This window comes from Triticum aestivum, chromosome 5A (assembly GCF_018294505.1).
Source record: "Triticum aestivum cultivar Chinese Spring chromosome 5A, IWGSC CS RefSeq v2.1, whole genome shotgun sequence".
Classification (NCBI taxonomy): domain Eukaryota; kingdom Viridiplantae; phylum Streptophyta; class Magnoliopsida; order Poales; family Poaceae; genus Triticum; species Triticum aestivum.
In genome coordinates this window covers 294783144-294800949 of record NC_057806.1, presented here as the reverse complement: position 1 = coordinate 294800949, position 17806 = coordinate 294783144, and the positions used below count along the sequence as shown (strand labels likewise).

At 47.9% G+C, this 17806-nt stretch overlaps 3 protein-coding genes across 5 annotated transcripts in view; 1 reads left to right on the top strand and 2 right to left on the bottom strand.

The window, feature by feature from the left end:
• The window catches only part of LOC123103020 (DDT domain-containing protein PTM), a 9862-nt gene extending 7037 nt beyond the window's left edge, over nucleotides 1-2825 (bottom strand). The window contains exons 1-2 of the mRNA XM_044524507.1: nucleotides 1355-2825; nucleotides 571-1242 (exon numbers count right to left, since the gene is read on the bottom strand). Of these exons, the coding sequence (XP_044380442.1) occupies nucleotides 571-1242; nucleotides 1355-2499 (1817 nt within the window). The 5' untranslated portion in view covers nucleotides 2500-2825. The remainder of the gene's footprint in view (nucleotides 1-570; nucleotides 1243-1354) is intronic.
• Nucleotides 2826-4037: 1212 nt separating this feature from the next.
• On the bottom strand, nucleotides 4038-11653 carry LOC123103019 (uncharacterized). Of its 3 annotated transcripts, none has more exons than XM_044524506.1 (5): nucleotides 11039-11653; nucleotides 10574-10935; nucleotides 9810-9968; nucleotides 9440-9732; nucleotides 4038-4444 (listed from the first exon to the last, which is right to left on the bottom strand). In XM_044524506.1, the coding sequence occupies exons 1-4, from the start codon at nucleotides 11397-11399 to the stop codon at nucleotides 9493-9495; spliced, it is 1122 nt and encodes a 373-aa protein (XP_044380441.1). In that variant the 5' UTR covers nucleotides 11400-11653; the 3' UTR covers nucleotides 4038-4444; nucleotides 9440-9492. The 3 variants fall into 3 exon arrangements, with proteins under 3 accessions (XP_044380441.1, XP_044380440.1, XP_044380439.1); XM_044524505.1 differs by having other exon boundaries at nucleotides 4038-4566; nucleotides 10550-10935; nucleotides 11039-11652; XM_044524504.1 differs by having other exon boundaries at nucleotides 10550-10935; nucleotides 11039-11650.
• A 3542-nt stretch (nucleotides 11654-15195) lies between these two features.
• LOC123103018 (protein FAR1-RELATED SEQUENCE 5) lies at nucleotides 15196-17729 on the top strand. The gene is made up of 5 exons (XM_044524503.1): nucleotides 15196-16442; nucleotides 16616-16750; nucleotides 16916-17023; nucleotides 17187-17228; nucleotides 17361-17729. The coding sequence occupies exons 1-5, from the start codon at nucleotides 15224-15226 to the stop codon at nucleotides 17579-17581; spliced, it is 1725 nt and encodes a 574-aa protein (XP_044380438.1). The 5' UTR covers nucleotides 15196-15223; the 3' UTR covers nucleotides 17582-17729.
• The last annotated feature ends 77 nt before the right edge of the window (nucleotides 17730-17806 follow it).

Sequence of the window (17806 nt, the reverse complement as noted above, 5' to 3'; positions counted from 1 at the left end):
AAGTAGTGATCTAAACACTCTTATATTAGTTTACAGAGGGAGTACTGTAGAATTCAACATTAATAGCAGTATTTATCGATGTAGGGCTGGCTATGCAGAGTGAATGAGAAAATGTGCCCCAGAGATTCCATTGTTCTATGCCTATCAACTAGCAACGTAGGGGACGGGGAAGGGTTTCTAGTAGAAGGTTCCCCTCCACCGGAAGAACTCTCACAAGTAGAACCACCCTCTGTATCTATGAAAATACAACACTGTGTTCGTGGGCCGCAGAGGGAAATCTGGCGCCTCGATGATCCACAATGTTGGAAAAGTAGTGGAGTCCATAGGGGGGCCTCCGTATGTGGCAGAAAATATGTAAAAAAAATAACACCTTTTCCAAAAGAATGGCCCGAGCTTTACAAGGAAAAAAAACTGCTTCGTCGAACCCAATAAGCGCAAAGAGCAAGCCTGTCATCCAAAGAAACGGAAACAACCAGCAAGTTCTAAATGGCAGCTAATTAGGATAATCGCTCTATTTCTTGGATCACTAGTAAACACCAAATAATGCAGGATTGAGATGCAAGAACTTACACAAGCAGATAGTTGCAGGATCCCAGGAAGAGTCTCTCACACATGTCAATGCCAAACATTTGAGCTCCTCTTGCCCCACGCTCTATCCTTGAAGATGTTGGCCCAAGCTTGTTAACCACACATTCTGGACAGAACCAAAGTCCCTGGGGCAGAAATGCTTTGTTCAGACCAATACATCTTGAGTGATATGCCCATGGGCAGCCATCACAGCATACAAGAGTCCCATCCATTCCACATATTCGGCAATCATCACTGTTGCCATCCAGGGATGCATTTGCTACAACAGCTTCTGGACTTGTTACATTTGGAGCAGCTTCCAGATTCTGGGAATCTTCAATCTTTTTGCAAGCAGAAACCCTTGAGGGCCTAGTCAGGACTACTCGTGATCCAGCCTCTGAGAAATTACTTGAATCCATCTCATATTCCAGTTCCTCATTATAGGCCTCCCGTGCCTCCAGCTCAGTTTTGAGTTCTTCAGAATCAATGGCATGATCACAGAGTATTTGGAGGACCCTAAGCTTCATGGTAACAGGAAGCTTATAATATTCAAGGGCCAAGAGGCTTCGAGCAAAACTCTTCCCCCCTAGACTCTTGATGCAACCCATTACATAGAGGTACTCCAGTAACAAAGTTGGCCAAGTCAGTGCATCTAGCAATGACCAATCTAGATACCTGCAAATATTTGAGGAAAATTGACAGAAACAAAATCAGTATTGAAGTAAAAGGACACAAGATTCACTAAAATGATAATGATTCCACTAAAGAGGGTTGATAGGTTACATACTTCAAGCAATTTGAAGCAAGCTCTGATCCTTCAGAGGATTTAGTCTCAAGCTGCCGCCTCAGCGCCCGCAGCAGCGAGACATGTACAGCATCGAACAATGTACTCTGCACAGAGCAATTAATGGATGCAACAAAATCATCCATGCCAAATGGACTGAGGAACAGCTGCACACTGAATGAACGGAGGAAGTTATAAACAGAAAAGAGGTGACTAATGGACTCCCCCGGCACATCAATGTCGCCTGATGACGGAGGCAACTCTGGGCCCTGAACTGGCAGGCACGGCACAATTGCCAATTCTTTAGTAGAATCTGATGAATTGCTGGAAGATTCCACATCCTCTGATACATCTGAGACAGATCCACTTTGCTGGGATGCATCAGGCATTTGACATGCATCAACCTTCTGTCTAGTAGTTGGCGGACCATTGAGCACCGTGGCAGTCCCTGATGAAACGACCAGGTCCAGCTTCCTCTTCCTGCAGCTGACTTTCATGCCAGATGCACCATTTTCCTCAGTCATGAGTAACTCCTGGAGCTGAGGATGCCCCAGCTCCTCACTCTGTCCATCCTCAAACACCACGCTGTAGGTCCCAATGCTGGTGTCGTATGATGCAACCTTCCCAAGACGAATCCTTGTACCATCAGCAGCAGTCTGGCTGATGTAGCGGCCCACCAAGCATTCCCCCTCCTCCTCTTTCACCTGACGGGCACCAGCAGGTTGGGTGGGCTGTTGATCCTCTTCCTCCATCTTCACCTCAGTTGCCAGAGCATGCTCTTGCTCCTGAATGGTGATGCCATCTACCACAGTCTTCGTTTCGCTGGCCACAGGGGCCGCAGCATGATCTGCGTCCCCCGTGCAGCAATCGTCCACATCCATCTTCCCCTCACTCACCAAGGCCAAGACGATACTCGGTTGCTCCGTTGTGGTGCCTCCAGCCGTCTCCTCCGCCTTGGCCTCACTCGTGACGGCCACGGGCGCCGCAGAAGGGGGTTCTTCTTCTCCCAGTCTCGCCGCCGCGCTGGCCTCCGCGATCTCTTCCATCACCTCGTCAGCAAGTGGCGCCGCGGACGGGGCGACGGCGGGAGGGTCCTCGGCAGGCGTCCGATCAGCAGCTTCCCGGGGCTGAGCCGCCGCGGGGTCCATAGCATCGGACGCGAAAACCCTAGCGAACCGAGTGGCGCGGCGCCTGCCTAGACAAGCATCCGCGCCGCGAATCGCGAGCGCCCCGGGCGAGATTCCGGCAGAATTCCCGGAGGGACGAGCTCACGGAGTGGCCGGGTGTGGTTAGATGCGAATCTGGAGAGTCCGCTGAACCTCGCGACGCGCTGGCGGCGGCGTGACAGCCCAAGGCCCGGCGCGAGGAACAGCGGCGAATCGGGCGGTCGGGAGTCGATCGGCGGCGGGGGTTCGCAGGGCTGCGCGGCGGCGGGGGCGGGGCAGGGGACGGGGACGGGGGCGGCGGGAGGCGAGGAGGAGGAGGAGGTGGGGTGGAGGCGAGGAGCAGATGAGGAATGGGCGAGGAGGGCAGGGCAGGGAAGGGAAGGGGTTGAGGAAAAGGAAAGGGAGAGCGAGAACTGCACAGGCGAGGCGAGCGAGCACGAGGAGGGGAAGGCAAGGGCAAGGCCGCACTCGGGCTCGCGTCGCGTCACTCCGGTCCGTGTCGCCTTGCGCGGGTCGGGTTACTCGCGCTGCCGGAGCCGGATCCACGTGACGCGAGGTGGGGCCACGCGGGCGGTGGGAGTGAGGGGCGGGGCCACGCACACGAGGGGCAGGCGGATGGCGGGCGCGACCCGGTGCGGATGGACGGGTAGGGGGAACCGCGTGCGTGGCAGGTCCCCTCGTCGTGTCCGTCCAGCCCGCCTGGCTCGGCTCAACCGGGCAAGCGGGAGGGCAGCGGCAGTGGTACGACGGACGGCCGCTCGATCTCGTTCCCCCGGCGACGCGAGCGAGCAGGATGGAGGCGGGGTGGCGCTGCACTTTTTTCAAATTCAAAACGGTGGAGGGAGTCGCCGTGGGTGTCAGGGGAGGAAGGGGGGTGGTGCACTGCTCGCTCGGGGTAGAGGTAGGGCTAGGGGGAGGCCGGGCCAACGGTTGGCGCGCGCCAAGCACCGGGCTTGACCTGCTCCTCCAGGAGTCCAGGTTTTTACGGGTAGACTGGTCGTGGCGTGCCAGCGACTGCCACACACACACGCACGCCCGCCTAGTTGCAGTTCTGCTTGGGCCTGTGCTCTGCTCTCAGCTGCTTTGCTTATCGCGTACCAGCAACATGTTTGTTGTACACGCCGCGTTATCACGCGCACTGTTCATAAAGGGTTGATCCGAAACTTCGCATCGGCGCGGTACAATCGAAAAGAATTCACGCCCGACTCTTTATCAACTGATGCAGAATTTTGTAGTACAAAAAAAGTCACCATGAATGGGTGGGCACTATACGACCCATCATTCCTCACATAGATCAATCTAGTGCTAGCCTGTTGGTGCAAATCGTTTCCTATTCAGGACATGCCTCTTTAGATCATAAGTACAGTACTTACCAGTCTGTCCCACAGCAAGAGGCTCGGCGTTTATTTCACACGGCTCGATTTCTTAAATTTTGTTTATAAACAAACAAACTCTGGTATTTTGGGGTGCACGATGTATTTCCACGAGCACAACAAGGAATGCACAACGTACATGCCTAGTAAGACGTCCAAGAACATGTATATAACTGAAGAAGTTGACAACGGTCCACAGAGCATGCCAGCTTGCAGCAATCATGGTCATAAAGGCCAAAAATGTACTCCTTAAATTTTTTCAAAAAGAAAAACAAACTCCTTAACTTTTTTGCAAGAAACAAAAAGATATACTCCTTAAATGCTGGTAAGTGGTGACAGCGCCACATGCAGCAGCAACACGGTACAGCCAGGAACTTCCAAGATAATTAGTCATCGGTGACAGAAACTCAAAACGGGGTATATTGGCATGGGCTGCTAGTATGGGTTATGCAGCGTCAGTATAAGAAATGTTCCTTAACAAGCATCATCACAAAAACCAGCTTTGTTGCTTCAAGTATTACCCCAAGGAGCAAGCCGCATCGATGAGAGATCACCTAAAAAAGAAGGCAGATGAATAGCTTAAATCATACTATTGATCCGCTTCGAGAAAAAAATATCATATTGTTGAGGTGAATCTTGCTGGAGTCCAAATTACAATGCCTTGATCACACGCAATCTGATAACACGGACAAAAACCAATATATAAAAAGGGCATGTTGATAGGGTAAAAACATATTTGAACGTAAAGCAGCATAGATTTACTCCACAAAATAGGGTGTGTTGATGTTCTATGGACTACATTGTGGTTTTCAGTATCGATTGTCAGTGAACCTTTCTGAATTATCACATTCCTATTGTATAGGCATCAATAACCATGTATGCAAACCAAGAGAAACATTGCTTCTGTTCATAATTACAATGTACGAAGAGATTGGAATAAAATATTGTGTTCACTAAGCTCCTCATATAATAAAATCTTATAAGCAGCAACCTTTTAGCGGCACAGAGAAATTAGTAAAATATGAAATGCAGTTTTGTTTTCGCCACTAAGTGCAACCTCATTCTTCATTATGCCAACAGAATTTATTGCATTGCAACTCTTCCGTGAGAACCGATTTTGTTTTAGGGATTGTATAAGCATATCCATCAGTTAAGAGCACAGAAAGACCATTCTACCCCCATCTTTCCCAAGTCCAGATGTGATTTTCTCTCAAAAAAGTGCACAAGAGCAGATGTATGATCTCACCACCCGGGTTCGAGTCCATACGGATGCGAATTTGGGTTTAAGACTATCAGGGCTTTCAACCGATTCTGGACAAGATTGATGGACAGCTAGGTGTGATGATAAAGGGCGGGAAACTGGTGCTAGTTGAACAATCACGTCAGCTGCTCCAATTCATAACCTGCTGGCAGTGGATGTGCCCAGATGGTTCGTGTGAGGCGATAGATAAAAAAGAAGAGCAGCTTCTTTTCGAAAAGGAGTCAAGAGTCCTGTGTGTCATGCATGGTGCCAACAGATTGAGTACAGGGGCATTGGGGTGAAGAACCTGCAAAAGATGAGGTGGGCGCCGCGCCTAAGGTGGCCATGGCTGTGGCGCACCAGCCTCGACAGGCCCATGGGCTCAGTTTAAACTCAACTGCAACAGGAACGCCACAGTGATGTTTCATGCTACAACAAAGGACATTCTAGGGAATTGCAAAAGGCACCAAGTTCTGGTTAGATGGTTTGATCAACGGTCAATCAATTGCTGACTTAGCTCCGGAGGTGGTGGCAGCAGTCAGCAAGCACGGAGTGCACATCAGACCAGTTGCAGATGATCTAGCGGATGATCGCTGGGTTTGTGACACGAGGAATTATGGAGTACTTGCACCTAGGGAGCTTGTTGGGAGCGTTCAACTCGCTCCAAAGATTGAGGATACCTTTATCTGATGCCGAACTGAATCTGGGTTATACTCCGCCAAATCTGCCTGGAATGCACCAGACTTTGATGGGCGGACTGAAGCTCCCCTCCGGCGGCAAAATTAGCATTGCTGGGCTTCTTTGAAATGCAAGATTTTCAGTTGGTTTGCAGCAAAGAACAGATGTTGGAGTGGGTCACCTGGCGGGCATGCCCTCTCTGTGAACAGGAGCCTGAAACCATTTCCCCTCTGCTCACAGGGTGCTCGTTTGCGCGCCAAGTCTGGTGCAGTATTCAGAGATCTATGGGCTGCAGCAGCTCACTCATACGGCAAATGACAAGCTTCAGGAGTGCAGGAAGCTGACCTGGCACCCCTTCCCACGACGGTAAGCAACAGGCTGCTGTAGTTTAGCCTTCTTCTTTTGCTGTTTTGTTAGCCCCTATTCCACCCCCGTATGTCCGGGCGGACAGCCCGGACACGGCACAGACCAAAAAAAGGGCACCCAACTGCCCCCCCCCCCCAAATACCTAGGCCAAATGTCCGCGCTGTTCCGCGCCCCTCAAACCCAGCTCATATGTGGGGCCGCCCGGACGCGTCCGCCTAGTCAGGCTGGCCCTTCCTGACAGCACAAAATCCATCCCAATCCCACCCTGGACGCAACACAACAACAACAACAAAGCCTTGTAGTCCCAAACAAGTTGGGATAGGCTAGGGGTGAAACCAATAAGATCTCGCAACCAACTCATGGTTCTGGCACATGGATAGCAAGCTTCCACGCACCCCTATCCATGGCTAGTTTTCTGCTGATACTCCAGTCCTTCAGATTTTACAGACTCCTCCCATGTCAAGTTCGGTCTACCCCGACCTCTCTTGACATTATCAGCACGCTTTAGCCACCCTGGACGTAACCCTAGCCATTTTGAACAGACCACTCCGCTTCCGCTCAGCCTCGCTCCTCTCCAGTCATCTCCGGCATGGTGAGCAACGGATCTGAGTCCGCCAGGTCCGGATCTGATGATGGCATCGACTAGGAACTCGCTGCCTACTCGGACAAGCAGGAGATAACTGTCCGGTTCGCGCTCTGCCAGTCCAGGGTCGAGACCCGAGCTCCACCGTCACAGCTGCCCAGATGCGGATCCAGCGGCGGTACCGCATCCAGCAGAAGCTTGCAGCATCATGTGTCCGCTCTATCGTTGCAACCCCAGCCGAGGGCGCTTGTCCCAGCGCCGACGTCGGCCTCGGAGTCTGAGGCCAACGACAGCAATGCACATGGTCGCAGACGCGATAGCTGCGGCGGTTCCTCCGAGGTCGAGACACAGTGTGCCCACCGTGAGAAGGCGAAGGCACGCCGTGGCCTCTGCTTGTCCGCTGCGGTACCGGCGCCCTCCGGATCCAAGGAGGATCCGGTCGTCCGTGCCGTCAAGCAGCGGTCCCTGGCCTCCAAAGAGTCGGAAGCGCGCCACCACCACCGGATCAACGCCAAAACCCTCGTGGAGAGGGCATTGAGGAGTCGCGCCGTGCCGCAGAGAACAAGGACGCGGAGGAACCCGTGCCCAGATCCTCGCGAAGCAGCAAGACTGTGCCGCCCATGCCCTCGCAAAGGAGCAAAGCCAAGCCGTTCGTGCCCTCGCCGGCCGGCCCCCGAAATCGGACAAGAATATGTCTGGTACCGCCTCCAACACTTCCAGCACCGGTGGCTAGCCCTAATTCACCTTCGACCTCTACTTCCACGACAAAGACGACAAGGGCAAGGGTGGCCGTCGGTGAACTTTCCCTATCTATAGTCCTACTTTACTTTATGCTTTAGCCTATATATAGTTATGAACTATTAGAACATGCCGTTATTGTGGTAGTCTGATGGCATGTACTCCCTCCGTCCTGAATTACTTGTCATAGAAATGGATGTATCTAGACGTATTTTTAGTTCTAGATACATCCATTTCTGCGACAAGTAATTTGGGACGGAGGGATTATGATGAACTTCCCTATGCTATCTCCAGATCAGTGGCAGAGGACGAATTTTTTTAGGTGGGGCGGGCCCTAAAGCACAAAAAAAATCGATGCAAAACTAGAGTAGTCGATACGCACTAAAATGCACACAAATAGTTTTTCCATGTAGAAGAGCTATACATATGCACGCGGAAATGTGACCAATCAATAATAAATACTTAAATAGTCAGAAAGTCGCATTGCACAATGTAAAATCGCCACTAATTTTACAATATTATGCCCAAAAACATTTCGGACAGATCTATTCTATGCATATAAGAAAAGGCAAACACTTTGCAGACGTAAGAAAAAATGCACACCATTCCGTACTAACCCCTGTTAGCACATACACTAGTCCCTCGCAAAAAAAAAGCACATACACTAGTACTAAATGTTGGCATAGAACAAAAGGCAACTACAGGATTGTGCACTCACTATCGCTGGGTCACAAACCAAGGAACTAGCCCTGATCGAGCGTTGTGGACTGGAGCATCCATGGATGGGTGGCTCGATGCGTGACTTAAATAAGGCCCAATAAGGTGGGTCAGTGCTCACGGCCCAATAGAACACTGGTTTTCTTCTCCCATGATTTTTTTAGCGATCGATCTGCATACATAAAACCCAAATCACTGGAAATCAAGGTAGGGCGAGCGCCTCACCTCGCCCTACCAAGAGCTCCGCCTGTGCTCCAGACTATGTATGAACTATGTGCTATGGAATCGAAGTACGTGTATTGATCGACGTTGCATGCTTGTGTATGTATTTGAGGGTTGGGAAATGGGGAGCGCTGTTGCGGACACGGACAAATGAGGGGTGAGCCCATGCTGTCCGCGGACATATAGGGGGCCAAATTAGCTATTTGTGGTTGGAGATCCTCTTAGACAGGCTGGTACTTTTTGTACAATATTTTTGTTTGTGGGCGCAGGCAATTTGCGCCTTCTTGGTGTTTTCTTTAACACAAAACAACACGCAATTAGATGCGTGTTTGAATTAAAAATACTGACAGGGCTTTGCTTGAAGTTTTCCTTAAAAAAGGTTGGGGGAGGCCCCCCTGGCATGGACAGTCTGCACCGATAGGGCATATAGACTGCAGTATACACCTAAAACAACAAACAATGAACCCTAGACTAGTAGATCCCAATGCAATTACACAGCCTATAACCCCCGTCTCCCTCACAACAACCTCCTGCACGCTGCAGTTGGCCCCAATTTAGTAGTGGACTATTAGCTTTGCTCATGTCGGCAAGGCGATGGAATCAACTTGATGTGATATGGTAGGTTCCAACTGCAGTGGAACTGGCTACAGGGCTGCAGTAAATCACCAATTTGTTCATGGTTCAGCACTTGAACTTGATCTGATAAAGTAGGCTCCAACTGCTGTGAAACCGGCTGCTGCACTTATTTTAATAATTTATTTAACAAAAACTGCATTGTAACTCTTTCTACCAGGAGGAGAAATCTGACTCCAACTAGCTATCTTATAGCAGACAACTAAGGCAAACCAACTTAACTAATCTCATTTAAAAGCCTGTTCGCTAAAATCCAAATAGAAAAATGGAATAAATTCTTCACGGTTTCTAGAGTTCTGGAATTACTTCAATGATACGGATTACTTATTAATTGAACATGTATTCTCGGCAACCATAGAAAAGCTTACTCACTTGATAGCATAGTTCATTACGATGCTGTAGCAATCACATTTGGTGCTGGAGTCTTAGAGGCTACTCTGGTGATCAGATGGCCGGGTGGTGGAGGTGCTTGCGTTGTGCATTGGTTGTGTCGGGACCTCGGAGTAGACTACGCCATGGCTGGCAATATCCTTCATTTGGTGTAGAGCAATTTTCTGAAGCTTGTCCAAGGTCCCCATGATCTCATCATTAGTGAGATAATCCCCCTGTCTAATCCGCTCATATAATGAGCCAGTCTCCGCAGCAACAACCCGAAAACCACCATACTGCAAGAAGTGCATTTACGATAAAAACATCACAAGGCAATATGAATGAATTATGCAGACAAGACTCTAACACATACAGCTCTGTGAAGTGCGGCAGTTTGGTCTTTCTCAAAGTTGGTCTCCACTGTGGGAACTGGCAGGGGGGCATCATCCACAGGATCCATAGGGTCCAATTGCTGGCATGTACCACTACCAGGAGCATACCATGCAAAGCATGCATCATATGGCCGAGCGTCCTGAATAATTGATAAACCAAGATTTTTCAAAAATAAAATATCAAGGACTGCAACTGAACTCTTGTCCAGTGTTTGTTATAAAATATCACTTTTACAGTAAACTGCACTCAAATTTCAATTTAGACAGTAGACACACATTATAAATGAATATACACACATTGTGATTTCCAACTTGGCTAAATGCTTTTAGAGCACTAGATATTTCCAGTTTATACTAACGACTCTGCTCGCATACGCACACATGATCATATTGGGGCTAGAGCCATATGCACTAAAGAACTGCAAGCACCTTTCATTACTGTTGCACTTAAATCTTAAAATTATGGCATACATCGAAGTAATAGGACATAGGATATGCAGACCAAGAATTGTCAATCGGCAACAAAAAAACTACAAATATTTCTTATGTTCAATTGAAACCATACAATAATGAGCTATTGAAACTTGCAAAAAAAAAAGTGACCTACTGACAAACAATGATTTTCGTTCTGAAAAAAAACCTACAGAAATCCATGGAGGAAAAAATTAAGTTAGGTAAACTGAGCATGTCAATTTTAGATTATGAGTAGAACAAGTGTTACCTTCATAGCCTGCTTAATTTCTACCTTATCGAATGGATGGGCGGAATTGTAAGAACCATCCACAAAGTTCATCTCTTGATTACTTCCCAGCACAAAGGTTTCCATGTGCACTGAGGAATCAGCATGAATATCTTCTACAGTTTGTTCGAATATACCAAATGAAGCACTTGATGTATTTTCATCTGCTGCGCCAATAGCTTCCTCACTTGAGGGAATATTAGCTGCACTTTCTTGGATGACAGGTTCTGGTTCAGGCCTCTTATAATAATAATCATCTGAATGAGGACATCCCGGTATTGCCCTCCTCCGACATCTGCAGCATCTGTAGGATATGACTTCAGCAATCTTTGCCTCCTCAAGTCTCAAGGCATCTCCATGGAACCAATCTGTATACAGGAGAATATCAAGATGCGGAAAAGATCGGTATGATAACGCAAAACAGAAATTGCTTGCTTAAAAAATGGCAGGTCAAAGGTGGAATCAACTTACTTCTGCACCTCTCACACCGGATGTACATCAAGTCTGGGGAATATCGCTTGCGACAGAGACAGCAGATTGGTTTCATGGACGAACCAACACCATCCTTGCTTCCAAAGATAACATCGTCCGCGTTGATAGCATTCGTGTCGCTCTTGTTTTTCTTCCATACGAGGCCGAAGTAGGTGATCCCTTGTGTGTTTCTGCGTTTGATCTTGGACTGCATTTGCGCCTTTGCTGTTCGCTCGGCTTCCGCCGAGCTTCCCCCACGCACCTCCGCCCTCCTACCTTCGCTACCAGGAGTTGCTAGGGTTGCGTACCTGTTCCCCGTGCGCTGTGTGCCACCCCAGCTCAGGCCATCTCCTCGATCCATCTGAAGCTGATTCTTCCACGCATCAGACAATTGTGAATCGCGCTCATAGGGCACCTCGTCCTCTCCCCCAGTTCAGGGTGCGCGCAGTTGGATTTTCTTCCTTTCTGCTCCCCCGAGTCGTCGGATCCTGACTTGGGGAACTGCTCCGGCCGTCGGCGGCAGCAGAGCCAGAGCGGAACACTTCGGGACAGCCGGCGGCTGGTGGAGCCCTAGGAGGAGAGGCGTTGGGTTCTGTTGGCGATGTACTTGGTTTAGGGCTGCAGTTGGGCCGTTGGATCCCATGGTCGATTGATATCAGCGGCCCATTTCAGACCGCTATCCGACCAGAGTGCACTGAGGGCAATTACAGTGGTTGGTAAGATAGTGATTTTTCTATTTAAAAAAAGGTAAGATAGTGATCCATGGCAAAATATATATTTTTAAGGACGCGTCTAGTGGGCGGCCGGCCGCCCTGGGATCGCTAGCCAGCGGCCACCCGAAAAAGAAAACCACCTGGTCCCCACTCGAGCGAAAAGAGGAAACAGTCCCCCACTCGCCCACTCGCCCACGTGGTCCCTGCCCGTCGGAGCGAAAAAGGCAACTACCCCGCCCACCAGCTGGCCGCGGGATCACGTGCACCCTCCCCGCCAAACCATGCCCCGCGGGATCACGTGCACCCTCCTCGCCAAACTGCGCCCTGGCTATCTTCTTCTTCCTCACGAAAGAAGGAGGATCTGCCCAGGTTGCAGAATCCACGCCATCTCTCGCCCCCACGCCTCAGCCCCACCGACGCTGCCTTCTTCTTCTTCTGCACGCCAGAAACAGATCCAAACGCAATCGCCCCCAGCCCTTCTTCCTCCTCCTACACAGCCGCCATGGGAGCCCCAAAGTAGAAGGAGCTGCTTCAAGATCTAAAGGGCAGGGTGGTCAGAGCCATACCAGGCAGTAAGATCGAGCAGGTAAGCCCCCTCTGCACCTCTTCACTTTCCCCTTCTCCATGGATCCATGGAGAATCTGCTTCAAAAAAGAGGTGAATCTGGCACATCACACCAGATGTTAAACATGCTGGATGTGTTAAACATGCCAAAAACTACCACCTGGATGTGTTAAAACAAGCCAACTAAAAACGAGTTATCTGGCCAATTAAAACATGATTAAAGCCAACTTCTAGTTATTATTTGCAAAATGAACAAAAAATTGACTGCCCAATGCTTTGTTGAACATGTGCAACGAAAAATTCATAAATGTGCAACTAAACATGCATCCCAGCCAACTGAACATGTATCCTGGCCAACTAAACATGTATCCTGCCAACTAAACATATATCTGGCAATACATGTTTCTGAGTGAACACTTTGAAAAAAATGTAGTATATGTGAAAATAAAAAACATGTTTTCTGGCCAACTAAACATGCATGTTGGCCAAAAACTGATGACCAACTAAGACATCTATTCTAGGCAACTAAGACATCTATTCTAGCCAACTGAATGCATTAACTGTCCAACTGAACATGCATGTTGGCCACAAAACTGAAAAAATGCAATCTGGCCAGCTGAGACATCTATTCTAGCCAACTAAAAGCATTGAATGTCCAACTGAATATGTATGCTGGCCAAGTGGAAATCCTGGAAATTGAGACGTCTATTCTAGCGAAAACCAGAAATCTGTAGTGCAACAGGAAAAACATAGGAACTTTTGTCCATGGCTAATGAAGCCACAAACCATATTAACATATTCACACACAAATCTTGTCCCACGCATATATTCTGGTCCCACACCTATTGCAAACCATATTAATATGTTCAAATATACCAGATCTAGAAACATAAACGGCGATGAAAAACATATAACTATAATCTGTCCTCTAATTCTTCTTTCTTCTTTCTTCTTTCACCTGGATTTTCCTTCTCAAATGTAGCATCCAATTATGTGCAGAAAAATCTGAAAAGAGCTCCTTACGAAACGGAAACCTACAGATCATTGCAACAAAACAAAAAGGGAAAAGATAAGAAAAACTCTGTAGCAAAAAGAAGTCATGCTCTTGCCAGTTATTTACTGCAACTGTGCAACTAACATAACAACTCTGTGCAAACAAAAAAAATCATAACTGTTATAATAAAAGATTATGCTATGGTCATGTTGCTTTTAGGTTGTTTTGAAACATAGTTTTTCTGTGGTTACCAACTGATGACATCAATTTCTTCTTTTTTTATATGTGCAAGGAGTGTGTGGCAGCATCCAAAAACAAGGGAAAAAATGCTTGATCTCAATGAGTTGCCTCCAGATCTCAATGAGCTTTCTCATGATATGGATCAGCAACAACCCAGCATACAACAAGGAAACTGCACAGAAAATGGTCGATCTGTTTACTACACGCAGGCAAGTCGTGATGGTAACCCTACGGGCCATGACAATGTGGCAGGCCAGTCATCAGCCCGTGGTGCCCCTGTAGTGGTGTCTTTGCAGTCAGAGAGTCATACTCTTGATGACACAGGAACCGAGGCAAATGTTCCTGGTCCAACCAGGACTGAGCTAGAAGCTGGGGCTTTTGACAGAGCTGTGCAAGTAGAAGAAGGAGAGGATGAGGCTGGTTCTCAACCTATGGAACCCTATGTTGGCATGAGGTTTGACAGCCTTCAAATTGCTAAGGATCACTACAACAGTTACGCACTACGGATGGGTTTCTCTATCAAGATGAACACCTCTAGACGGACACCCCGCACCAATGAATTGATAAAACAACAGTTTTGCTGCAACAAGTTCAAGAAGCCCAAAGCTGATGATGGAGGAGCTGAGGCTCCTCCTTACCTGGACCCTATTCCAGATCCAACATCTGTTAACAGTGATGAGGAGATGGAAGAAGAACCTCCAATATTTGCTGAAGAGGATGCTGGTACTAGTAAGAAGAAGAAGAAGCGCAAACGTGAGACAATAAAGCAGACTGAATGCAAGGCGAAAATGTTGGTGAAGCTGATAGGTGGGCGATGGGAGGTGACGCACTTTGTTCGTGACCACAATCATCCGCTCGTGAACAAACTTTCATTGTCCAAATACTTGAGATCCCACCAAGGCATCTCACCTGATGAAAAAGAGTTTCTGCGCATCTTGTATAACTGCAACTTGACTACAGGTGTGGTGTTTTTCTATATCCCTTGAAGAATTAAGTTTCCCTCTAGGCAGTCCAGTGTGCAACTGTTATGGTACTACTGTGCAACTGAAATGGCTTAACTATGCAACTGCTGTCCAACTTCCCATGCTTTTTATATATCACTTTGGGTGCTTCTTGTGCAACTAGATTGTCTTTACTGTGCAAATACACAATGTCATGTATGCAAAAACTGCAAAGTGTTTTTAAAAAGGTGCAGCTACGTGTCCATTTCCTGTGATTATCTTTTGTGCCAACACGTGTCCTATTACTGTGCAGCTGGATGTGCGCATTTGTGCAACTAAAAAAAGGATATACTGTTTGTTTTTGTATTATGCAGGACGAATGATGCATGTAATGGCAGAGTTCTATGGATCTGAGATGATGGTGTCGTTTGGACCAAAGGCAATAACAAATCTTTGTACAAGTTTCCGTAGAGATGACACAAAGGAGGGTGATCTGATTGAGACAATTGCGCACTTCAAGGATATACAAAAAACCGATCCAGACTTCTTCTATAAGGTGAAATATGATGAAGAGGACAGAGTTGTCAACATATTTTGGGTGGACGGCTTAGCTCGAAAAGCTTATGCGGAGGCGTACCACGATTGCATATCGTTTGACACCACCTACATGACCAACTTGTACAATATGCCGTTCGCGCCCTTCATAGGAATAAACCGACATGGCCAATCTTTCATGCTGGGTTGCGCGTTTGTGAGGCAGGAGTTGGCATCGAGCTTTGATTGGGTCTTTGGAGCATTCCTAGAGGCTATGGATGGAAAACCTCCTGACAACTTCATCACCGATCAGGATGGTGCGATGAGGCAGTCAATACAGAGCATCTTTCCAACCACCGTGCACCGTTGTTGTCGATGGCACATCATGAAAAAGGCTCAGGAAAAGGTTGGTTGGTTGCTGTGCCGGAATCCAGGACTCTCTGATGATTTCAACAAGTGTGTTGACTTCAGCTTCACTATAGACGAGTTTGAGCAGAATTGGGCTGGGTTAATGATGAAGTATGAGGCTATGGCACACACGCACTTTGAGAAGTTGTATGAATACAGGTCAACTTGGGTGCCGTGCTACTTCAAACACATGTTCTTTCCCTTCCTCCAGTCTACACAGCGTAGTGAGGGGTTCAACGCCGTCCTCAAAAGATATGTGAACCCACACAACTCAATGTTGAACTTCGTCAAGCAATATGAAAAAATACAGAACCACATCCTTGCCAAGGAAGGCTGCAATGATTACAGGACACAACACCTTGAGATTGAGTTGTGGTCCAACTTCCCAATAGAGAAGCAAGCTTACAAAACCTATACTAGAGACCTTTGCCGCAAGTTTAGAGAAGAGTTTGAGCTGATTGGACGTTATAATGCATTTCAAGTTGGTGCTGATGTGTTTGAGCTCAGACCGAACCAGGAATTTGTTGCAAAATATGGTTCTCGAAACTACTTGGTGCAGGCAAGGGTGGAGGAGTGTTCCTATTTGTGTGAGTGTTGTAAAATGGACAAGGATGGCATCCTCTGTTGCCACATCCTCAAGGTGTTCACCCATGTTGGCGTTGATGTCATACCGGAAAGGTACCTGCTAAGACGGTGGACACCTACTGCTGTACCTAGTGCGCCAGGGACTGGTTATGAGAAACCGGATGAAATGCCTCCTCAATCAAAGAAGCAGATAAGGGAGAGGAACATGATATACGATTTTTGGAAACTAGCAAAGTTTGCGAGTGGTTCTGATCCAGCACAAGCTATTGTATACAAGCATATGCGTGCAGCATGTACCGAGATCGGCCACCTGAACAAGTCCAAGAAAAGGAAAAAACCGACTACTGCAACGGGGCCATCAGATGATGGCAACCCTCGAGGACCTCCTCCACCTCCAGGCAGCAATCAGGGGGCTCATCATCCAGGTAATTACCTGCCCCAACTCCTGATCTAACTAGGTGTGTAACTTCAGTTGCACACATCATTGTGCCCAGTTGCACACACCATGGTAGCCACTTGGACAAGAACATACTGCCTAGTTGCGCACGCTGTGTTAGTTCACGCATCAAAGATAATACAGCTAACTTATTTTTTCCAGTTATGCATATATGTGATGTCAACCCTCAAGGACCTCCTCCCCCTCCTGGATGTACACGGCATCCTCCGCCACCTCCTCCCCCGCATGCTCCTCCCAATGGCCCTACAGGCAGCACTCAGGGGGCTCGTCGTCTAGGTAATTACCTTCCCCCAACTCCCCATCAAACTAGGTCTGTAACTCCAATTGCACACATCATGGTGCTCAGTTGCACCAAACAGGCTACCTAGTTGCGCATGCTGTGTTAGTTCGAGCATAAAAAAGATAAACACAACTGACTTGTTTGTCCTGTTCTGCCTATAGGTGATGCCAACCCTCAAAGACCTCCTCCCCCGCCAGGCCCAACTAGCAGTGCCCTTTGTGCTACTCCCAATGGACCTACAGGCAGGACTCAGGGGGCTCATAACCCAGGTTAGTACCTTCACCGACTCCAAAACAAAAACTAGGGTGAGTGACTTTAGTTGCACATATCATAGTGCCCAGTTGAACAGAAACATGCTGCCTAATTGCGTGCGCTGTGTTAGTTTGAGGATCAAGCTAAAAATCTAACTTGTTTTTCATGTTCTGCCCATAGGCGACTACAATCCAAGTACCATGACAGGCCGTGCTACTGCAGGTGTTTTTTTCAACTTAACTTGCACACAGCAACCAGTTAGTTGCACAAAAATGTACTGTGTGGTTGCACAGAACATCAGTGCTGGTTGCACAATAACAAAAATACTAAACTTTTTATATGATTATTACACAGGTGATCGTGACGGTCCTACTGCCCCGTTGGAGGCTGCATCCCTTGCACAAGCTTCTGATGATTTTGTGCCCAGGGATCCTCCAAGGTCTACTACAAAGGGTAGGGCAAAGAGTCGACGGTACAAATCGGCATTGGAGCTACACCCAAAGAAGAAAAACAAATGCAGCCAGTGCCAATCTACAGAGCACACTACTGGTGTGTGTCCACAGAGGCTCCTATGATTCTGTTTCCTCATTTGTAACTTTGGAACAAAAAAGGGAAAATAATGATGTCTTTTTTAGCAATGTTGGGACCAAGTGGACACATTCAGCATCTATGATTCCTCTTTATCTAATTTATGCTGCTTGAATTAGTTCATGCACTGTGTAAAAAAAGTTGCTATTTGTGCCTTTGTTGGCAACTGGTTAAATATTTAGTTGTTGAACAATTGTATATACAGTGCTCCT